Below are 25569 nucleotides of genomic sequence, written 5' to 3'. Positions count from 1 at the left end.
GGGGATTCTAACTAATACTAATCACACCGCTGTATCCCACAGCCTTCGCCAACCTTACCTCCGTGCGATCCCATCGCTACCGCCTACCTAACCTCCTCAGCACCAGACAATCACAATTAATGCAAACAAATAAAACACAAGTAGAAGCATATAAAGCAAGTAGTTCAAGTAAGCAAATAGACATGTTATACAATTAGGCAAATTCACGTAATCAAAGCAAACAAGCACGTAAAAGATGTATATGATGAATGCCTATCCTATTGGCTCGTGATATCACTTTTCGGTCCATAAATGCCAACCCGACACATCCTTTTGGATGTCGCTTTTCTGCCGCACCCACGAATATAGTGTCGGACACAGTCTATTCACCCACGGATATAGTGCCGGGCACACTTGCATGTGTAACCCAAGGATATAGTGCCTGGCACACTCTTGCAGCAGAAAAGATTATCAATCATAGGTCAATCCCAAGGGCATAATACCCTGCACACTTATCATACTTAACCCAAGGATATAGTGCCTGACACACTTTCATTATTCAACAAGATCATCATTCCTCTTTGAGTCTTCAACTCATCATAACCATCATCAATTCATTACTTCCATTCCGGGCTCATTAGTTCATCAATTTTCCAATTCATTGTCAACAATCACCATATGCACCACTCTTCCTTCTCTCTCAACTAACTCTTCTACAATACACCAGAAACCTAAACCTCCGTTTGCTAGCTTTTCAGAGAAAATCTCAAATCAAACCCCCTAGGACCTTTTTCATGTTCTAGTACCCGAAAATAAGTCAAAGAGTCTTAAAATGGTGTTATAGAAGATTATAACCTTGTCGGGAAGGTGAAATAGTTGAAAACAAAGTTTAAAATTATGAAACAGGGCGTGTGCGTCCGCACAAGGGTATGCGTGCACACACCCAAGATTTTGAAAGTGTGCGTATGCACAGGGGTGTGCGTATGCACAAGTACTAAAATTTATAAAGTCTGTTCACTCGCACAAGATGTGCGAGCGCCCCTAACAGACGTTCCTTCCCGACTTGTGCGTGCGCACAGGGCTATGTGTCCGCACAGGTCATAATTCTTCATTGGTGTGCGCGCGCACAACCTATGCTAGCGCTGCTACCAGAGCCCTTTCCCTTACCTGTGCGTACGCACAGGTCTGTGCGTCCGTACAGAATAACATTTTCGCAGGGTTGTGCGTGCGCACAAGGCTGTGCATGCACACATATCAGAAATCCTGAAATTCTGCAAATTTGCAGAATTTCAGATTTTCAATACCAACTTTGAATGATCATAATTTCCTCTACAAAATTCCAAATTTCGCAAACTTTATATCAAATCGAAGGGTTTTCAAGAATCTTCAAATATAAACCAAATTCAACAAATTTTGAAAATCGAGGCAAAAATTATGATCAGACAAAGTTCACCAAAATTCTTTTTCACCCAAAACCTCAAATCCTCAAATTTAACCATCTCTCAATTCAAAACCAAACCAAACCATGTCCAACCATCATAAACCACTACTACATACAACATCTTACCATTTCATATCATCCTTCTCAATTTCACACCTAAATTACTAAGCCATTACATCATATCTCACTACCAATCCAAAATTTCCAAATTCAATCATAAGTCCACAGTCATAATCATCATCAACCAACAACAACCTCAACAACCAAAATAAATCTCAACATTCATCATCAACCCTCATAATCACTAAAATACCAACAATCATCATCAATTCATATAATCATTATTATTATTATTCCAATCCCTTCTACACAACGCCACTATCACATTAATATCCATCATTATTCGTCCACAATAACAACAACACTCCTCAAAAATAATAATTCACACATTCATCAATAATCAATATTTTTAACAACATCAACAATAATTCTCATCATCAAACATATATCACAAACATCAACATATTCAATCCTATCTTAGGGTCAACTAGCCTAAGTGTCCATAAACATTACATATTACATAAAAGAAACCAAAATCATACCTTGGCCGATTTCCAAATACACCAAACACCAAAACGAAGCCACCAAGCTTGATCCAAAGCCTCAACCAACTTCAACCAACACCAAAGCTCAAACTAACAACACATATATATACCAACATCAAATCCTAAGATACACAAAGCAACTAAACACAAGGGTTTAGTAAAACCTTACCTTACCCAACGTGAGTAGGGGTAAAATCCAATAATTATCCGCTACTAGAGACTACCTAAACAACCAAAACCACAAAATCTTCTCATAAACTATACATGAAAACGTGCAGAATCTAGGGCTGGAAACTGGGATGTGAAGAGAGAGATCTTACCAGATTTGCTTAGATAGAAATGTAGAGCTTGTCGAGAGCTTCACGTGGTCGCAAACGGCTCGTCAATCGGAGCTCCGGATCAAAAGTTATGGCTCCCGGAAGATGGAGGTGAATAGTGCACTCTCTCTTCTTCCTCCCTTCTCTCTTACCAGCGCCCCTTTCTCTTTTTGGGGAGCAAATGAGCTGAAAAGCTCATTAAAGGAAAGGAGCTTATATATGTTGGACCTTGGGCCCGGTTTGGGTCCGGTCCAACCCGTTAGAGTTTACCTTTAAGATTAATGTTCGGTTTTCGATTCCAAATTATTTTTATCTTCTCAAAATAATAAATCAATTTTCAAAATCTTATTTTTCCAAAATACGCAGTACTGAACAGACCAGAGCCGGTACTGCCGGCTTAATCGCCAGTACGCATTTTTACAAAAACTTTTCGAAAGAAATACATTTTCCAACTTAGAAAAATTCACCGAAACCAAATTTCTCATTTATATTTTCAAATTAAAACTTCTAAATTTTGAATCTATTTCGGGCACTAAAATTATTTTATTAAAACGGTTTTACGTGAAAACGCAAGTTCTTACATCCTCCCCTCCTTAAAAAGATTTTCGCCCTCAAAAATCCGAATCACGCGTTGGGATATATATATACATATATTCCCCACGAAGCATCATACTTTCAACGTTACTAATCCAACAAGTTGCCAAGGCACCTCGTTCACCATCATCCTACCGTGTCGACGTTCTCTTTCGCCAACTCCTCCATAGAATAGTTCACTCGGATAGGCAGAAAATGAGCGGATTTGGTTAAGCGAACCACGATCACCCAAACCGCATCATTGCCCACTTCCACTGAGGAATCTCAAGAGGATGTATCATTCCTGACGGCTTCTGATGCTCTATCTTTGCCTTCTGACACGTCAAACACTGGGATGCCACTGTAGCTACATCACCTTTCATCCCAAGCCACCAGAACATCTTCTTTAAGTTATAATACATCTTCGTGCTTCCAGGATGAACAGAAAATCCACTGTAGTGAGCCCCCGACAACAAGTCTTGTCTCAAACTTCCGACATCCTGTTTGCAAACTCTCCCTTTATCTTTCCACAATCTTTCACCCTCCTTAGCAAATTCTTCACGTCTCTTATCACCAACTGGTTGCAACAATTTTTTGAAGTTTCCGCTCATCTTACTGAGCCCTCTGAATCTCCGTCTTAAACGTGCTTGAAATCTGCAACTGGTTCAAACAAGCTCTTCCGGCCACCTCACCAATGTCCAGCTTAAGATCCACATACTTATCCACTAACTCCTCTTCCTTGATTCTCACCCAAGCAATTGTTAAGCATTTCTGACCCAATGCATATGCGACCACCTTCGCCTCTCAAGGATGATAACTCAGTTCAAAATCATAATCCTTTAGCAACTCCATCTGTCTTCTCCAATGCATTTTAAGCTATTTCTGATCAAAGACATACTTGAGACTCTCATGATCAGAAAAGATGCTAAACCTCACTCCGCACAGGTGGTGCCTTCAAATCTCCGGTGCAAACACAATCGCCGCTAATTCCAGATCATGAGTTGAATAGTTTACCTCATGCAGTCCCAGCTGACGCGATGCGTAAGCTACCACACTCCGGTATTGCATCAACACGCAACTTAAACCCTTCAGAGAAGCGTCATAGTATACCTCGAATAGTTCATGTGGTTCCAACAAGATTAAAACAGGTGCTGAAGTTAACTTCTGCTTCAAAGTCTGAAAACTCTCTGCACACTCCGACATCCAAAAAAAGGCGTTTCCTTTCTTGTCAACCTAGCCATCGGTAATGCAATCCGGGAAAATTCTTCAATGAATCTCTGGTAATATCCGGCTAAACCCAAGAAGCTTATGACTTCCGTCACCGTTGTCGATCTTTCCCATCCCATCACCGTTTCTACCTTATAAGGATCTACGGCTATTCCTCCCTTGCTCACCACATGACCTAAGAGCTTCACTTCTTCCTTCCAGAACTCACACTTCGACAACTTGGCGTACAACTTTCGCTGCGTCACTCTGATTATCGTCACTAGGAATCCGAAAATCCTTTCTTTTAAACCAAAATATCGAATTTGTAATACTTTTCAAAACCTTTAAAACAAGTCCAATCTAAATGAGTTCATTGTTAAAACCTTGTCAAAAACATTTTATTGGTAAATTAATCATTTTAAAGCATGATTTTCCTAAATTCATTGTAACCCTTAAATCAAAACCTTTAAATTTGAATCCATTTTGATAAGTTAGATTTACAACCAAAATCACAAGCCAACCAAGTCTTAGGACTCACTTTCCTTTTAAAATCGTATCATTTGATCAAAAGTTCAAATCCTAGTTTTAAAACCAAATCAGTTAAACCAAAGCTCCAAACCAGATTTGAAAATCACTCTAAATCTTAAGACGGCAAAAATCATAGTTAAAAACCGCAAGGACGTTAGTCGGTATTTCCGTTGCCACTAGTGCTGAACCGCACCCATCGCCCATACAGGGAACCGCCAAGACTTCTAGTCATACCTGGTAACCATTCTAGCACGCCAACTCGGATCATTCGTCATCACAAGTCCGAAATCCTCGGCTACCGCCGCTAGAATCCTCCTTTCCCCATGGTTTACTTCGAACAAAAATCTAAGCTCTTAAAATTCTAACGACGACTTTACAAAAGATAGAACCAAACCAACCTCAGGTCCAGGCAATATAAGACTCAAAGCATACGCTTACCTCTCGTCGGAGGATCCGACCCCGTCGCCTCACGTGCTTCCAAAGCAAACACATGGCCTGGTTGCTAACTCTTACCCACACCTCGGTTCCTCCCTCTATGGCAGTCCTTAGCAAGGTGCCCTGGTAATCCGCAAGTGTAGCATCGACCATCTCCCTTTACCATGTGGAACTGAGCGTTGTTGTTCTTTCTGAAATCCCCTTGACCTCGCAGATGTTGAGGAGTGTGTTCATTTCTTTTAAAATTCTATCCCCTTGGTCCAAGGTGATCGTCACGCTCCCTACTAGTATTTCCTCCAGAAGTCTCCTTTGACGAAGCTACCATTTTTGCATATTCTTTAACCACTCTTGCTTTGTTCACCAAATCATAGAAAATACGAATCTTCATAAGAGCCACAGCAGTCATGATGTCGTACTTCAAAACCCTTTGATACGTGATACACTTCCAACTTTCATAGGTTTTCGGGGCACCCTGACACGCCCTAGAGAACCTACAAAGTTCCTCAAATTTGCTAGTATAATCTGCCACAAACGAAGAACCTTGCTTCAGCTGCATCAATTCCATCTCCTTTGCTTCCCTTGCAAACTCAGGAAAGTACTTCTTGTAGAAGGCCGTTTGAAATACATCCCAAGGAACATCTGCCTTCCGGAGTTGTAGCAAGCGGCATTTTGCCTGCCACCACTGCTAGGCCTCTTCCTAAAGTTGGTAAGCAGTAAACTCTACGTATTGGTTATGCGGGACATGCTGCGCTTGTAGTGCACGTTCCATAGCTTGGAACTAGTTATCCACTTCTGTGGGATTAGTTGAACCTCGAAAACTCGGAGGATGAACCTTGAGAAAGGTCGCCAAGGTTATCGGAGCACCTCCCATGTTATCTTCGTTTCCTCCCGCATTCTCATTCGCATTTCCTTCCCATTTCCATTTTCGTTTCTGGCCGGTTGGCCTAACATCTGCACAGCTTGCAGAGTCGCAGTAGCGGTAGCCCCCATGATGTTTGCAAGATTCGCCATTGCCGCCATGAACTCGGCATGGTTGTCGGTCGGCCGCTCATCCCTACTCTCTCCTCGTGAACGCGTACGACCTCGTCCGCGAGTGGCCATTAGGGTTCCTGTCTACACCAGACAATCGATATCAAGGTGATCAGTCTCAATATCAAAAGCCTAGTGCTTCATTTACCCCAACCAGGCACTCACAAACAAGCATGCTATGAAATATCAAGTAGATATCCTAATAACATCAAAGAAAAGACACACAGAGTATGCAATGAAGCATAATCGGTCCATCCCTCAGGCTCACAAGGACGAACCGCTCTGATACCACTAAATGTAACACCCCAATTACCCTAAGCTTTACCTCTAGCCGTAAAGCAAAGGTTAATCAGAGGTTACGACAGTTCTAAGGCTTATACATATATAATATATTCTAGAAGCCTAATGAAGGATTAAGCTCAAATTACAGAATTACAAAAGCGTGAGACGTTGACATGAAGCTAACGCATAAGATGCAAGGTATAGGTATAAGAGAATAAAACATATATAGATATAAGAATATAATAATCATAGAGAACTAGCCGCAGCTTGCGAAGTTTAAGCCGACTAGATACAAATAGAAATATACAGAGTTATAGAATTAAAACAGCTTATACAACCTATCTCTCAAGTAAGCCTCTACGACCATAAAGATAAAACACAAAAAGATGTGAGAGTAACTATAATAAAGTAAAATAAATTAAACCAAGGAGGAAACATACTCCGCTCTGTCACCATATCCGCAATCTCACCGAAGTAGATTACGACCTGCATCTGAAAAACAACAACAAAGTATGGAATGAGAACCAGAGGTTCTCAGTATGGTAACAGTGCCCAATGATATAAGATGTAAGGCTCCGGGACGCCGAAGGCAATCCTAGAACTCCACATCACATACTGATATTCAAGTTTAGAACAAAATAAATAAAAGAACTTAAACCATAAACCAAGGTTATCTAAGTTTAGAGGGATTCTAACTAATACTAATCACACCGCTGTATCCCACAGCCTTCGCCAACCTTACCTCCGTGTGATCCTATCGCCACCGCCTACCTAACCTCCTCAGCACCAGACAATCACAATTAATGCAAATAAATAAAACACAAGTAGAAGCATATAAAGCAAGTAGTTCAAGTAAGAAAAAAGACATATTATACAATTAGACAAACTCACGTAATCAAAGCAAACAAGCACGTAAAAGATGCATATGATGAATGCCTATCCTATTGGCTCGTGATATCACTTGTTGGTCTATAAATGCCAACCTGACACATCCTTTCGGATGTCGCTTTTCTGCCGCACCCACGAATATAGTGTCAGGCACACTCTATTCACCTACGGATATAGTGCCGGGCACACTTGCATGCGTAACCCAAGGATATAGTGCCTGACACACTCTTGCAGCAGAAAAGATTATCAATCATAGGTCAATCCCAAGGGCATAATACCCTGCACACTTATCATACTTAACCCAAGAATATAGTGCTTGGCACACTCTCATTATTCAACAAGATCATCATTCCTCTTTGAGTCTTCAACTCATCATAACCATCATCAATTCATTACTTCCATTCCGGGCTCATTAGTTCATCAATTTTCCAATTCATTGTCAACAATCACCATATGCACCACTCTTCCTTCTCTCTCAACTAACTCTTCTATAATACACCAGAAACCTAAACCTCTCTTTGCTAGCTTTTTAGAGAAAATCTCAAATCAAACCCCGTAGGACCTTTTCCATGTTCTAGTACCTGAAAATAAGTTAAAGAGTCTTAAAATGGTGTTATAGAAGATTACAACCTTGTCGGGAAGGTGAAATAGTTGAAAACAAAGTTTAAAATAGGGGTGCACAAGACCCGGTCCGGCCCGAAGACCTGGACCGGACCCGATGACTTCGGGACTAATTTGGCCCGGTTTCGTTATGGCCCGATCAGACCCGAGGTTTCAATATATGGCCCCGGTTATTTATTAAATCGGGTTCGGGCCAAGCCTCGGGTCACTCGGCCCGGCCCGTTGGACTCGTGTAGTTGTTTACTACTTAATATTTTGTTGTTATTGGTTGGTATGACACTATAAATTATTATTATTATGTTAATCTTGTGTTGGTTGTTAATTTTGTTTTAATTGTCTTTTGAACTTTGAATGTTTAATGTGTAAAATATATAATTATTATTATGAAACTTTAAATTATTATTATTAGATTCTAAATTATTATTATGTGAATGTTGTAATGTTATGAAATAATTATTTTTCAAAATTTAGAGGTTCAAAAGATGTAGAATCTAATTTTTGGTGATGTTTGATCAAGACTCGGGCTTCACCCGGTCTAGACCCGGCTTAAGTGTGGCCCGAAAATAACACGATTTCATCGGGTCTAGGGTCAGGTAAGGGTCTCATAAATAGACCCGGTCATTATTTAGGGTCGGGTTCGGGTCACGGCGAACCCAGCTTCACCCGGCCCCATGTGCACCCCTAGTTTAAAATTATGAAACAGGGTGTGTGCGTCCGCACAAGGGTGTGCATGCACACACCTAGGAAAATTTTGAAAGTGTGCGTACACACAGGGGTGTGCGTATGCACAGGTACTAAAATTTATAAAGTTTGTTCACTCGCACAAGCTGTGCGAGCGCCCCTAACAAACGTCCCTTCCCGACTTATGCGTCCGCACAGGTCGTAATTCTTCATTGGTGTTCGCGCGCACAACCTATGCTAGCGCTGCTACCAGAGCCATTTTCCCTGCCTGTGCGTACGCATTGGTCTGTGTGTCTACACAGAATAACATTTTCGCAGGGTTGTGCGTGCACACATATCTGAAATCCTGAAATTCTGCAAATTTACAGAATTTCAGATTTTCAACACCAACTTTGAATTATCATAACTTCCTCTACAAAATTCTAAATTTCACAAACTTTATATCAAATTGAAGGGTTTTCAATAATCTTCAAATATAAACTAAATTTAACAAATTTTGAAAACCGAGACAAAAGTTATGATCAGACAAAGTTCACCAAAATTCTTTTTTATCCAAAACCTCAAATCCTCAAATTTAACCATCTCTCAATTCAAAACCAAACCAAACCATGTCCAACCATCATAAACCATTACTACATACAACATCTTACCATTTCATATCATCCTCCTCAATTTCACACCTAAATTACTAAGCTATTACATCATATCTCACTACCAATCCAAAATTTCCAAATTCAATCATAAGTCCACACTCATAATCATCATCAACCAACAACAACCTCAACAACCAAAACAAATCTCAACATTCATCATCAACCCTCATAATCACTAAAATACTAACAATCATCATCAATTCATATAATAATTATTATTATTATTTCAATCCCGTCTACACAACACCACTACCACATTAATATCCATCATTATTTGTCCACAATAACAACAACACTCCTCAAAAACAATAATTCACACATTCATCAATAATCAATATATTTAACAACATCAACAATAATTCTCATCATCAAACATATATCCCAAACATCAACATATTCAATCCTATCTTAAGGTCAACTACCCTAAGTGTCCATAAACATTACATATTTCATAAAGAAAACTGAAACGATACCTTGGCCGATTCTCAAACGCACCAAACACCAAAACGAAGCCACCAAACTTGATCCAAAGCCTCAACCAACTTCAACCAACACCAAAGCTCAAACTAACAACATATATATACCAACATCAAAACCTAAGATACACAAAGCAACTAAACACAAGGGTTTAGTAAAACCTTACCTTACCCAACATGAGTAGGGGTAAAATCCAACAATTATTCGCTACTAGAGATCACCTAAACAACCGAAACCATAAAATCTTCTCATAAACTATACATGAAAATGCACAGAATCTAGGGCTGGAAACCGGGATATGAAGAGAAAGATCTTATCAGATTTGCTTTGGTAGAAACGTAGAACTCATCGAGAGCTTCATGTGGCCGTAAACGGCTCGTCAATCGGAGCTCCGGATCAAAAGTTATGGCTCCCGGAAGATGGAGGTGAATAGTGCACTCTCTCTTCTTCCTCCCTTCTCTCTTACCAGCGCCCCTTTCTCTTTTTGGAGAGCAAATGAGCTGAAAAGCTCATTAAAGGAGCTTATATATGTTGGACCTTGGGCCTGGTTTGGGTCCGGTCCAACCCGTTAGTGTTTTTAGTCCGTTTGGCCCACTTTGGGCTAAAACTTTTAAGATTAGTGTTCGGTTTTCGATTTTAAATTATTTTTATCTTCTCAAAACAATAAATTAATTTTCAAAATCTTATTTTCCCAAAATACGCAGTACTAGACAAACCAGAGCCGGTACTGCCGGCTTAATCGCCAGTACGCATTTTTACAAAAACTTTTCGAAAGAAATACATTTTCCAACTCAGAAAAATTCACTGAAACCAAATTTCTCATATATATTTTCAAATTAAAACTTCTAAATTTTGAATCTATTCCGAGCACTAAAATTATTGTATTAAAACGGTTTTACATGAAAACGCGTGTTCTTACATATATCGTCTACATAAACTAAGAGATAAGTAACATTAGTAGAATCGTTTCTAACAAATAATAAGACATCAGATTTTGTATTTTTGAAACCAAAATTGTAAAGAGTTTCTGCCAAAGTCTTGAACCAAGCCCGAGGTACTTGTTTCAAACCATATATGGCTTTGTTGAGTTTACAAACTAAAGTATTATTGGTATGAACATATCCCTGGGGTTGAGCCATGTAAACAGTCTCTTCGAGCTTGCCATTCAAGAAGACATTATCAAAGTCAAACTGTCGTAGTGGCCATCCCAATGAAACTGCAATGGTCAAAATAACTCTCATTGTGGTTGGCCTAACCACTAGTGAATACATTTCTGCATAATCCACTTCTTCTTTTTGATGGAATCCCTTGTCAACCAGCCTAGCTTTATACCTGAGAATATCACCTTTTTTATTTTTCTTGATGGTAAATACCCATTACTTCCAATAACTATTGCATTAAATGGTGGTTTGGTAAGAGTCCATCTCTGTCCATGTATTACACCTTTGAAGTACTTGTATCTTAGCATCCATTGCTCTCTTTCAATGAGGACAGTTAAGAACTTGCTTAACTATTGTTGGAATAGTGTGAACAAAATCAACAACCTGAGTCGAAAGAGCTCTGAATTTGTGTATGCCTGATTTGGCTCTTGTAATCATAGAATGTGTATTTGTGGGTATGATGGGTGGTAAGCATGTGTTTGCTACACTCATAGGAATAAGAGTACCAGTTTAGGATAAAGATGTAGTGGCTAATGTGTGTGAGAGGAAGGGATATATGGGTGCATAAGGGACTGATTTGTGGAAGTACTACTAGAAAGAGGTGTAGTATCTGATGAGTCTAAAGTTGTTAAAGAAGTATGTGGGCCGGGGTAGAGGTCTATGTATCAATGATTGGTGTTGATGCTGAATTTATTTCAAATTTTATAGGCTCTAGATTTTGATCTGATATATCTAAAAAGTGCGTGAATGCAAAATTATGAAACATTAAATGATAAGGAAATAAATTTTTAATAAAAGTCACATGTCTTGCTTTATACAAGTATGAATGTGACAATAAAAATAACAAATAAACATCTAACTTTGTACAACTCAAATATAAAAAATTCTTGTACTACAAAATATTTCAAATAAAACACACTCAAAATTTAATATTAGTTTACATATATTTAAATTATTCTTTTTAAATAATATAATACTTATTAAAATATACTATATGCTATTATTAATTTACTATCACGTATTGTACAAGTCTCATTCTAATTAATAATAACAATACAACTCTTATCTAAACAAAAAAAGTAAATAGCTGTAGAATAATGATATTTATAACAAAGTAAGCAAGCATTATAAAAACTAAATTTATCTGCATTGATTACTTTTTGGTCATAACATGTGCAGGATCATTTTTGGTGTGGATTTTAGTATATCACATTTTTCTTTCTCTACTATTTCACAAATAAAATGATATTAAATAATTATGTTTTTTGTTCTTAAATAAAAAGATGCATTTTGCAATATACAAAACACTCTAATTGTCACAAAAAAATTGGAATATTTTTTTATTTTGCTCATCTTTATTCATTAAGTTTTACAACTAAATTGTTTCCTTACATGATTTTGTAGCTGCGATTATTCAATTTCTATAGTAGATAATACTATAACAGATTGTAGCTTAGATAACTAACTTACTACACTCTTACAAGTGTAATCAAATAGCTTGTAGTGGAATTTTTTTTTGTCAAAATCTCCTACAAAATCCAAGTCAACCTAAACTACGATAGTAAGTTCAGATCCTCAAAACATAATGCAACATCAAAGATTCTTTTAATGTACCTCAGGATCCTCTTGAAAGACTCTATTGCTCTTTTCCTGTATTCGTCATGAATCTACTTATCAACCTTATTGATTAAGTGGTCTTGTATAAATCATGACATATACAAGACTTTTTATTGCTGATGTATATGATACTTGAGTAATTTTCATCTTTCTACTTTATTGACAGGATACGTATTTGAGGATTATTTAAAATTGATAGGACATAGGCTATAAATTGACTTATTATCTTGCATGTTCAAGTGTCACAGGACCTTTTTTAAATAGTTTTTTTGGAATAACCAAATCTTCCAAATTTTTTATATTTTTTTCAATTTGCATCCTTAAAATCTTGTGTGCAAATTCCAAGTCCTTAATATCAAATTTCCTACCACCAACATATCATCTATGCACAATAATAAAATAATAAAATCATTATCACCATACATCTTGTAATACGAACAATGGTCTGGTTACAATCTATTATACTCAAAGCTAATAACGAAGGAATTAAATTTGTTGAACACCACGACTCCTACTTTAAGTTGTACAGAGATTTAATTAACTTATAAACTAAGTTTGTTTTCCTAGTTCTTCAAAGTTTTCAAGTTGGATTATATATACCTCTTCTTCAAGTTCAATGTAAAAAAAAATCTTTATATTTAGTTGCTTTAGATGTAAATCAAATATAGAACATATAGCTAAAACTACTTTGGTTGTAATAAGTTTAATTACTATAAAAAATATTTCGTAAAAGTCAATTCCTTCTTTTTGAGCAAATCTTTTAATCAGTAGTCTTGCATGATAACGTTTTATTTGATAATTGTTGTCACACTTGATTTTGAAGACTCATTGGTTGCCAATGACTTCCTGTTCTTCTAGAAGTAAAACAAGCTCCTATATCTTGTTTCTATATAATACTTGCATTTCTTCTTCAATGATTGTCATCCACAAAGAAGCATTTGTACTTTGTATAGTTTCTTGAAATGTTGACGACTTTTCATCTTTAGATACAAAACAATATGTCTTATGACAAATTATTACATAGTCAGAATGTCATTATGGTCTTCTAATTTCCTATAGTGACTCGAGGGCTTCATTTGGTTCATGTTCATCATGTTCGGGCTCTGTTTTAGAAGAATCTTCTTCTTTTAACTTATCATGGATGTATATTGTAGCAGTATGCAGAGTGTTACTAAATCTAGGATCTTAGATATTTTACTGACATTTACGGGCAAGATTCATATTAGATACTTTACCAACTTAATCTTAAATATTATTATCTCAAATTTTTTTAGGTTAGAAAATAACACGATTGAATATAATGTGATTATAATTGGCTACTTGAAAATCAAATATTTACCAATGAGTTATAGTTCAAATGGCATAATCTTTCCATACTCATTTAAGAAGTTGCGGGTTCAAGTCTCCTATTTTTGATAAAAAAAAAAAATCAAATATTTTATTTAATAAATTTTATATCAACAATATGTTAAGGCGTTTTCAATCTGATAATCTGAAAAATTAAACTATTAAATCGTTTAATAAGAGTGTGCATTTCTTTTGTTTTTAGAGAGATCGAAATTCCATGGAATATGGTAAGGTAAAATCCATCCATTCTATAAAACTTAAAAGAGAAGTCCCCATAACACAAACACAAGCAAACTAAACACTCCTATTCTCTTTAATCGGTGGATACTCCTATAATGACATCTTCATATAAAGATAGCATTGTGAACCATTAAATGAGTTGATAAGATTGACTAAATATGTTTGATTAATCATCTAAGAGTTCACAATGTCATCTTTATATAAAGATGTCATCATGTGAGTATTCCCTTTAACATAATACTAGATATAACTCTCCTTTCTCACAAGTCAGAACACACACGCAAGTGACCCAGTCACGCTACAGTGCAGTGCTATATGCTCCCCCCTCACGTCTCTCAATCTCCTCTTTACCGTGATAAATCGCAGACACGACCATCTGCCGTCGCGCTTGCACAAACAATGCACATGCCGCCCGTTGCACTCGTACAAAGGAAGAATTACCACAAACGTTGCTGTTTCTTCTCTTCAGTCAAATTAGTCCCTGAAAAATAAATTATTTTTTAAATTCGTCTCTAAAAAATATTTTCAATCAAATTGATTAAGATTACGAATTAATTATATTTGTCTTTTAATTACTCTATTCACTATTTTTTCGTCAACCATTGATAATGTGAAATATAAAGTGATAACATACATAATATCTAATATGTCAAATTGGAGGCTCACCAAATATATTTATGAAAATCTATCATTTTAGTCGCTAGGTCATAATGGGAATAGGATTTATGTAATTGGAAAAAAAAATGACTAAATTAATAAATTTTCATAAACATATTTAGTCAATATCCAATTAGACACGTTAAGTATTATATATGCGACAATTAACGTTTTACAACATCAATATTTGAAAGAAATTGTTAATAGAGTGACTGGAGGACAAATATGATTAAATTTTAATCTTTTGATGACCCAATTTGATAAAAAATATTCCAAAAACGAATTTAAAAAATGTCTTATCTTTCAAGAAATAATTTGACTATTAACCTATTTATCTTATAATAAAAAATGATTTATTTAAGATAAAAAAATTCATGTACAATATAATAAAAAGAGTTTTAGATAAATAATTATTAAATTATAAAATAAATAATTTTTAAATTTATTATTAAATAATAATCTTAATATAGAAATATAATTAAATACTTTTTTTAAATTAAACTTAAAAAAAATTCTAAATTACTTCTACTAATTTGCTAAGTGCCAATCCTTCGGATTTATTTTATAAATAAATATAATAAATGTTTTATTGATTAATATACGTAATTTTTAAATTATTTACGGATTTGAAATTTTAAATACATCTCAAATATAATAGATATAAAATAAAAAATGATACTACGTGTACAAATTTTTTAGTAACTAAGTTCAAAATTATTGCAAAGCCTAACGAAAAAAAAAAACATGCATACGTTCTTACTTCTTTTTTTTTTTTGCGTTTTTTGCGGCACACAACTTTTTGTTAAAAAGCACAAAAACTTATTATTAGTATAACACATAAATTTTGGAAACATAACCCACAAAATTTGCACATAACATAAACTTATAAATATAACACGCATATGTTTAGGCATAGCATACTTTTTTACAATAGTATACAAATTTTTGTACATAGCACAAAATTTTGCTTGTTAGTTAGGTAGTCTTCCAAAAATTTCTATGCTGCATATTAAAAATATTATGCTATGCAACAAGATTTTTGTGTTATACGTATTTTATTGGTTAGGTGTTTATATTTTGGCCATGTAGTCCTTAAAAAATTTTTTTGTGTTGTATACTAAAATTTGTGTGCTGTATACCAAATTTATGTATTGTACACCAAAATTTTTTACTTCAATTTTCTAAATATTTATAAGAGAAGAAGATGAAGACGATGGGGATGATGATAATGATAATAAAAGAGGACGAGAAAGAAAAAAATAGAAGAAGAAAAAGACAGCCGTGGTGATATTGACGATGACTACGACGATGGTGTCATGGCGACAATGACTACGATGACAATGTTAAAGAAGAAAGAAGGACGATTTATTTTTAAACAATTTGGTTAAAATTGGTTATTCAAAATACTTGTACTTTAAAATATATTTTCTATCAATATATTTTCTATAATGCATCTTATATTATATAATTTATTTGTATAAATCTTATTTTAATATTATTATGTTATTGACCCATAATAATATTTTTGGATCTATTTTTGTGTATTATATTTTAAAAATTTATGTGCTATATTTTAAAAATTTGTATACTATATATAAAATTTTGTGTGCTATATCAATAAATTTGTATTATATATAAAATTTTTATATATTATATTTCGAAATTTATGTACTCTTTAATAAAAATTTATGTATTACAAAAAAATACAAAAAATACAAAATGCGCTCTAAATTGCATTTAATTACTAAAAAAACTTGTACATATATCATCATTCATAAATATATATACATTCAAATGCATAAGAGATCTGAGATCTAATCTATTTGGTGCTTCAAACTTTAAATTTGTAAACAATCTAAAGATTACACGTATATGGTAAATAAAAGATTTATTTTATTTATATATAAAAAAATTTTAATCCAAAAAATTCTTATTTTATTTTTTTAAAATATTTATTTGAGTGTCATTATTTTATTAAAAAAGATAATTTTAACGAGTTTTTTTAATATGTTTGATGAAATTTTAATAATAAAAATAAAAATACTAAATTTTTTTTAATTATAATTTACGTTTTCTTTAAATTTTTTATTTAAAAAATAATTTTAACACAATAAACAAATAAATATTTTTATATTATTATTACTAAATATAATTATTGAATAAAAAATATTTTTTATATAAAATATCTAAACATAGTTTTTTTTTAAAGATGAAAAAAATTCACTTAAAAGTTAAAACATTATCTTTTCGTAAAAATTCCTTCCAACACGTCCAAAGTCAAGAAAAGATAAATAAAAAAAAAAAAAAAAACTGTTTTAAGAAAAATATTGGGTAGGCTGGTTTTTGTAAATGTTGAATTTAAAATCGGTTCGGAGAAAGAGAGTGTATGTGATGATAGATTTTGATTTTGATTTTGATTTTGGAAGTTAACGCGGGTAGTAGAAATTACGCATTGTTTCAGACGTAAAACCCCAAATCTCAATGAGAGACCTTTGCAGAAACTTCCAGCGTGGCAGGTTCTTCTTCTTCCTCTTTTTTCTTCAAATTACCCTATTTGTTTTACTTTTAAGCTAATTTTATTCGTAAAAGTGTTCCTTTTTTTTGTTCATAGGATCCTAACGTTCTGAGAATAGTGTTTCTGAATTCTGATTATTGCTTCTGTTTATTATTATTTTTTTCAGCTGTCAATACGGAGATAGGTGTAAATTTATACATGCTGTGGCACAACAACAAGGGAAGCCTAATAATAGTTTTCATGGTTTTGGGGGACAGAATAGTTTTTACCAACAGCAACAGCAACAGCAACAGCAAAATGTTAACCCTTTTGGATTTGGGTCTAAATCTGCTTCACAACCACACCAACAGCAGCAAAAGACCAATCCTTTTGGCTTTGGGGTGCAGAACAACATCAACAACTCACAATTCAAAGGGACCCCTCAACAGAACCAATTTAAGGTTGTTACTTACTTGTTACTCTTTCCCTTGTGCATATGGAGTTAAAAGGGAGTGTTTTTTCTTGAGAAGTTCTTGTTGCTCTGTGTGGTTTCAGTTAATCTGATTAACTATTGTTAGTAAAAGATGCTTTTGTTTAATGTTGGTCTTGATGGTGTGCTTTTCTAATTTGAATCAGCCTTTTGAAAACAAATGGACTCGGGGTGGCGCTTCGAGGCAATCTGATAACAACCCCCTACCGGCGAATCATGAGTAAGTGTTTCAATCCCCTGTTCCCTTCAATTAATGCATTCACATTTGTGTGATGTCGTATAAAATCAATTTGGGAATCTAGGATGCACATTGTCCCGCATATAGGTCTCGGCCTAAACATCTACGATGTGCATAAAACATAGAGAAATATGTACAATTATGTTGAAATAAATTCTGTAATCTTTGGTTGAAACTTGAAAGCCTTTGGCCTATTCTGAAGATTAATTTGGTTTCTTCATGTTTACTCCAATAAGTTTGGTGGCTTCGCTTTTGGAGGATACCTTATTATTGCTGCATTGTATGTTCCATATCAATGTCTCTACAGATCATGTGTTTTGAATGTCTGTGTTTTGCATTGGGTTCGCTTTGTTTTAGTTAAGTGATATACTTTACTAAATGTTTGTTGATGCAATTGAAGATGTACAGATCCTGAGGTCTGCAAGCGCCAGATTGCTGAAGATTTCAAGCAAGAGAGGCCACTCTGGATACTTACATGCTATGGTCATTCTAAAGGGTATATATACTTTCTTGGACATATAATAGTTTGAAAATCTTAACGCAGACAGTAGATCATGTAGAGTAAGATACTAATTCGTCCAATAGGCTAAAGTTTATCAACCATTCACCTACTATGCAGCCCATCAAAGTTTGAAGATGAATTAACTCAACGCTGCACTTCTAAGAAAGTTAAGAACTGTGATATATTAATGCCTCTTTTAATGCATGCAGTGCACCTTGTGATATAGTTGGTGATATTAGCTATGAAGAACTGAGGGCAGCAGCTTATGAGGATGCGAAGCGAGGGATGAACTTGCAATCAATTGTAAGAACGGATGTAGTATTCCTACAGTTTAAATGGATTTCCAATTTACGATACCCAGTGAGACTGGATATCTTACACTTTTCTTTTTTCCATTGTTTCTGTTTTCTTTTTTGCGGCCCCCACCTCTCTTTTTTCTTCAATGAAATCTTATCCACTCCATGACAGTAATTGCTTATTTTTCTGTAATAAAATCTCATTTTCGATTAAAAAATAAAAACTCTTTACAATTATTTCTTTTTGCGCTGATGTTTGCAACTATTAGGTGACATATTCATACAATTTTATTATTTCTAACTTGAAAATATTCTTTGCAGGTTGAGAGAGAGAGAAATACACTGAATTCCAAGTTGGCTGAGTTCGAGAAACTACTTTCTGAACCCTACAGAATGCCATTTAATCCTTCTCTTAACAGTCAAAATCACCAGAATGCAAATCCGTTTTCAATGCCTATGCAAAATAATGGCCAGCATAATGCAAATCCATTTTCAATAACTACACAAAACAATGGTCCTGTGTCAGTCTCAAGCTTTAGCCAACTGGGTGCTTCATTGAACACGGGATTTGATAGGTAATGACCTGCTCATAATTTTTCCCCGTGATGATTTCTTATTTTTGGTGGTTGGGGGGGGGGGGGGTTGGAGGAGGTATACAGTGCACCTTAGGTGTTCAAAGGTATTTAATAGTTTGTGCCCGGGTTTATTAGGTTATTGTATTATACCTCTACATGCATAGCTTTTCTAGCATTTTATACTATTTGGTCTTGGTGGTTCAAAGTATGGTGTTACTAGGGTGATTGAAACGCAAGTTTGCTGTCATTGCTTTCCATTCAATGACTTTGTCCTTCTTCCTGTACTTTTCTCTTTTGATGTATTTTTTTTCTTTTATGCCTGCTTTCGCCTATAGTAATCTGTTCATAACATTCTTGCTAGGCCCTCTGCACAAGCACCAAACACTCCGCCACAGTCTAGTTTCTTCGGAAGTGGAGGTATATATTTACTTAACTAGTTATCACAACTACAGTTTTCACTTTTCAGGTGCATATCTTCCCCACTTATGTGTGTTTAATTATGAAATGTTATAATAACTACTAGGAAACACTTTTACACCCAACACTGCAAACATAAGTGGCAGAGGCTTCTCAGGTGCTCCAAGCAGCCCCTTCTCTACCCCAGCGGTGTCAACAATGTTCCCGAATTCAACTTCTCAGCAGCCATCCTTTGGCTTCAATGACTTGAGTTCCACTCCAATGTTTCAGACTACACCAGATGTTCAATCTCCGTAAGTCCTTGGTTGCATTATGTTAATTAATTCAGAACTAGTTACCACAATTTAACTAATTTTTAATTTCACTGTTCACCCAAAATTAGCTCAACTTTTTTCCGTGTATTATTGCCTGGCCATATACAATAGTGCATAGATAATCCCCTTTTAACTCTTCTATTATGGACCTTTTGATGAAAAGAGGCACAGCTTTAAAATTTGTGTTGGAAGTCACAGAAGTTATTATCTCATGGATCAAATGTATTTTGTTTAGCCATCTACTTACAGTTTATAGAGTAGAAAGCCTCCAATTTACATCTGTATTGAACCTGTGTGGAAACGTCAAATTTTGCTTAATACAGAAGCTTTTTGAGGTTATCTTTGTGGAATTTTAAAATGTAAATGGCTTCATATGCAAGTTACATATTACATGGCATGTATTCTTGTTTTCTATTTCTGCAGAAGCATGTCCCAGGGAGAGAATGTTTCCACAGATCTCAGTATTTGGTTAAAAGAGAAATGGAATCCTGGAGAGGTAGTCATCATCTTACACTGTGTTCTAGCTGTTAATGTTGGTAAAAAAATGGTCTTCTGTTTTAATTAATTTTTATTCAAATATCAGATTCCCGAAGAAGCTCCTCCAGATTCAGTTGTTCGGTAGAAATTCACAAACACAGCACTCTGTACTATGTTAACAAGATTCAACAGTGATGTTAGATGTATTTTTATTATGTTCGATTATGTCAGATCAAGAGCATATCAAAAATTGCTCTGGCTTTAGGATAGTTGATTTATATCAATTGATTTTGCAAAAAGCGGAGTGAATATTCAAAGGCCTTTAATGTAATTCATAACTGTTAAACTATTCTGATCTCATTTTGAGCCAGAATCATAAAATATATAGTTCTTACATTGGATGCCATGGTTACAATGATTTATAGATTGAATCTTCTTTTTGTAATTTTCCAAATTTCATATTACGAGAGTAAAGAAAAACATATCTACATGAACAAAAAATGATTATGCTGAGAATGGAAGACTTAATTGAAGCCTAAGTAATTCCATTGAAAGCATGCCTATTTTTACAACTAGAGTATGTACATAACTTTGAAATATGCTAAACAAAAGGAAATTACATATATCTAAATCAAAGAATATTTTTTTTCTTCTTCATAATCAAATGCAAAGTGCAATCTGATTAGACACTAGAAATGTGATCAGTGCCAATATCTGATCCAATAGTAGATCTATGAAATGTGAAAGATTCAGCCAATTTCACTGCATCTGAGACTCTAAGCCTTGTTCCTTGTTGACCTACAACAGTCGCTGCAACCTTAGCTGCTATTGAACCTATGCTTTTCAAATCAGATATGCCTCTTAGAACACCATAAAGTATGCCGCATGCATATGCATCTCCGGCACCACAAGTATCTACCGGAACACATGGAAACGGGGGAATGTATACGGCTTCACCCTTTAGACCGATGTAGGAGCCTCTATGACCGTCAGTTACCGATACTAGCGGAACAAAGTGGCTCAGATACCTTGTAACCGAAGCAGAGCTTTCCTTTGCGTCGAAATTGCAGAGCGCTCTGGCCTCATCACTGTTTGCGAAGATTAAATCCGCATGATTCCCAATAATTTCCCTGATGAAAGAAGAAATTGCAGCATGGAAAGGAATGAACTCTAGGTCTGCATAAATCTATGGAGAATAATGTCAAGTAATAATAATCTTACCAGAAATCATCATAGTGTCTCTCAATGCAGGAGACATCTGAGGCTGTTACTGCAACTAAGGCACCATTACTGCGAGCTTTCTGACATGCTTCTGTTATTGCTCTAATAGTATCGGGTAGTTCAAATAGATACCCTTCAACAACAAGTATGTTGGTCTTGGTAACCGCATTAGCCAAGATTTTGTCATAGTTAACAGTTGATGATGTACCCTGCCCCCAGATTACAAATATTAGCATCTTCACCATTGATATGGTGACAGAAAATAAACAAGTTGGAAGAGAAAACTAGTAGAAAGCCAAGATAACCATTTTCCACTCCTAGATTGATGCTTAAAAGTAGAAATAAATAATAGTGCATGAAAGAGTAATTGCTAAGTCTTTTTTTTCTTCAATGTACAAAATGGAATACAAAGTGAAACAATTCAACTCCAAAACAAAACTCAAGAAACTTTGGGCAACTCGCATAGCTTAACTATTCAACATGCCATTTAGATGTCTCAATGTTCTTCTCATTGTATGGATATACATAAAAAACAAAGAGGATCAAAACTATACAAACCAATCCACATATACTTAGAAACAGATTATCAGTTAACAAAGAATCTACAAACTCTTCTGCAATTACTGAACCTGATATGCAAGCATTGTGCGTTGAGCATCTGGTGTTGTGAGAACTATAACCGTTCCGGTAGTTCCATCCTTGATAGGCTCAGAAAGAAATTGCACATTTGCTCGCCGTAATTTTTCCCTATAAGAAAGTTTGAAATAGAATGTAAGCAAACAACAAAGGAACAGGAAGAAATTTCATGTGCCCAGAACAAAGCAGGTAGAATCATTGTCACAAGAACCTATATCCAAAGAGTGTGTAAGCAGTATAGTGGGAGAAATGTGACACTTGATATTCTTTAGGTAAACACTTGAATACAGATATTAACACAATCTGAACTATACTTTTCCAAATAATGCAGCAACAAAATGTAGATCACAGTAGATAGAATATGTGAAATTGTGAATTGCGACATCATATCATGATTGAGCTCCAAAGGAACACAAAAATTTTCGTCATTTTTTCCCTCTTAGCATTGTCTTCCCCTATGTTATGGCTAAGGATTGTACTCTATCGTTATCCTATCTTTTAAATGTACAAAAATATCATTGCAAATTGATGAGAGTACTAAGTTCCAAATTAATCAATCTCTTTTCGCGAAACTAGATCAGCTACATCCTAAGTAAACTAGCACAATTTGATCAAACAACTGACAAAAAGAGCTCAGCAATGAAGAAGGCCAACCTGTAGAAGCCACCCAAGACATCACTTCCTACACTGCCAGCCATTGCCACGTTTATGGCAGGAGTTGTGGCGGAACGACTTCCAAGCCTGGCAAGGGCAACCAAGCTATTAGAAAGAGATCCACCAGCAGCTGCTTTATAGGTGCAACCATCCATAGCCTGCAAGACTCTACCCCTTTCCTCGTGATTCACAACCTTGCGCGTTCCCTTCTCCAATCCCAACTTGTTAAGGAACTCGTCATCTACTATGCCCGAGAAGTCTACCTAGAAGAACAAATCCCAGCAACAACAATAAACACATTAACCTTCACTCCCTCCTATTCTCAAAGCATCATAATTCATAAGAATTTCAATGGTAAATTATGCTTAGCTCTCTAAAGTTAAGTGATATTACGTATGCCATGTGTTGATTTGTCATACCTACATCGAGCTCTCCAAAAAATACTATGTGCATACCAAAAATCAGCTACTAAATCAGACACCATTATGTATAAATACAGGTATTGTTTAACTCGTATTTCATATGTATTTTATACGGTGAATGATTTGCCGACTGATTTTTTTGTGTATATTTAGCATGGTCGCATTTTAAAATATCTAAAGGTACTTAAATGAATGTGTGTTTCGAATACACAATTCTATTTCTATCCCTACTCTTCAATTCATATCAATGAGCAATGCAAATGATAAATATAAAATAAAGAAAGAAAGAAAGGAAGAAAAGAAGGAATCACCATGGCTTGACCAAGTCCCAAAACATCCCATCTTTCAGGCAAAACCAACGAAGCAATAGCTTTGTCTTCCTCCTCTTCTTCATCATCCATTTGAGGACCCTTCATTCGTTGATTATCATGTTCTTCTTCTTCACGATGGTGTTCCCTCCCATTATCGTATGGTTTAGAGGTGGAAAAGCAACGTAGGGTTAAAAGGGAGGGTTGTCTGCGCCTGTAGCGGCAAATAAGGAAGTCGCCATTTTGGAACTTGGGAGGAACAAAACATAAGAAAGAAGGAGAAGTTGGAATTTGGGGAAGAAAAGAAGAAGATAAACGCAGAGACAGAGACATGTTATTGGAAATTCCAATGTAAGGAACGAAAATGTGAAAGTATTTGTATTTCTCTGTGTCTGTTAAGAGAGACACAGAGAAGAAGAAGAAGAAGAAGAAGAAGAAGCGTTGCCCCCTTTTGATTGTTGCTCAGCCAACGCAAATGGAAGACACGAAAAATACTAACTAGATAAGGAAGTAGGCCTCTGAAATTACGTATTTACCCTTGGTCCACTCTTTCTGGAAACAAATTCTAGAACAAATTCTTCTTACAGCCACCAAAAACGAACCTATATTTCTTTCTTTTTCTTTAATGTTTAAAAGATAGAAAGTCCTTATTTACTAATTTTGGTAAAATTAAAAAATAATATACAAAATTGTGGTTTTTCTTATTTTTAACTAAATCATAAAATAGGAAATTTTTTATTTTTTTAAAAAAAATATTTCTTTGGCTGAAAATTGGTATTTTGTAAATGAAAGTACTTCTATTAGTCACCAAAAAAAGAAAGTACTTCTATTCGCATTAAAAAAATAAGAGTCTTGGACAATTACTTTGAAAGGACTATTAGACTCCTAAAAAAAACATTCAATCTAATTTATAATTTTTTTTGAATTAATTAGTTTCTGTGCAAAAAAAATAACATTAATTTTTTTAATTTTTTTTTGCACAGAGACTAATCAATCCCATAAAAATAAATATCAGGACCGAGTTAAATTTTTTTTATTAAAAATCTCATTATATTTCGAAATAATTATAGCCTTTAGAATTTTTTTTCAAAAAGTAAAAATGTATCATTCTTTTTCTATTGACGGCCGGTTAGTGTTTAAGAAAACTAAGCAGTAAGCAGTAACAAATTTAAAACAAACAAAATTTGGGGAATAAATCCTCTTATTTTTTTTAATAATTGGAGGAGTAAAGTATAAAAAATAAAATATAAAAAATTTTATATAAAGGATTTGGTAATATAAAAATTTTTTTTAATAATTTAAATCCTCTTAATCAATCCTCTTATCATTAATTTTATAAGTGAGACCAAAATTAAATATAAAAAATAGAGTAATAAAGAGTTAAAGATCACATTTTATATTATCAATTTTTTTTAACAATTTGGTAAAAAATGACCTATTACTTTATCGGATGATCTATACGACAATTCCGATTTGGTATTTGACAAATGATTATTGAATAAAACTTTGAAGAGTGTATTACTATTACTATTATTTGGTATTGGACTACTGGTGGAGACTAGCAACACGTGTTGCGTTTTATCCTCTCACAAGTAACATCAGATTAACTCATTAAGAGTTTATTTATTTTTTGGAATGTTATAGAAGTACGTAACTCTTTTTTATACTAAAAATGTTATAGAACTCTTATTTCTATATAGGGCCGCCATACACATCCATATAACTATGTAATCAAGTTGGCCTAAGTTCAAATAGAGTTATGCGTATTAACAACGCGTGAAAATGCACA

The 25569-nt window shown here is 34.8% G+C and overlaps 2 protein-coding genes across 2 annotated transcripts; one reads left to right on the top strand and one right to left on the bottom strand.

Annotated features, from left to right (window-relative positions):
- Nucleotides 1-16994: 16994 nt before the first annotated feature.
- LOC112737256 (zinc finger CCCH domain-containing protein 16) lies at nucleotides 16995-20963 on the top strand. The gene is made up of 10 exons (XM_025787063.2): nucleotides 16995-17252; nucleotides 17418-17691; nucleotides 17867-17940; nucleotides 18359-18454; nucleotides 18670-18763; nucleotides 19078-19331; nucleotides 19693-19748; nucleotides 19855-20041; nucleotides 20486-20558; nucleotides 20646-20963. Exons 1-10 carry the CDS (start codon nucleotides 17218-17220, stop codon nucleotides 20682-20684), a joined length of 1182 nt encoding a protein of 393 aa, XP_025642848.1. The 5' UTR covers nucleotides 16995-17217; the 3' UTR covers nucleotides 20685-20963.
- A 100-nt stretch (nucleotides 20964-21063) lies between these two features.
- LOC112737255 (uncharacterized) lies at nucleotides 21064-24352 on the bottom strand. Its single transcript, XM_029291449.2, has 5 exons — nucleotides 23784-24352; nucleotides 23051-23313; nucleotides 22390-22507; nucleotides 21761-21969; nucleotides 21064-21669 (listed from the first exon to the last, which is right to left on the bottom strand). Exons 1-5 carry the CDS (start codon nucleotides 24111-24113, stop codon nucleotides 21222-21224), a joined length of 1368 nt encoding a protein of 455 aa, XP_029147282.1. The 5' UTR covers nucleotides 24114-24352; the 3' UTR covers nucleotides 21064-21221.
- Between the last annotated feature and the right edge of the window lie 1217 nt (nucleotides 24353-25569).

Source organism: Arachis hypogaea, chromosome 13 (genome assembly GCF_003086295.3).
Source record: "Arachis hypogaea cultivar Tifrunner chromosome 13, arahy.Tifrunner.gnm2.J5K5, whole genome shotgun sequence".
Classification (NCBI taxonomy): Eukaryota; Viridiplantae; Streptophyta; class Magnoliopsida; order Fabales; family Fabaceae; genus Arachis; species Arachis hypogaea.
This window is presented reverse-complemented; position numbering and strand designations above follow the sequence as displayed.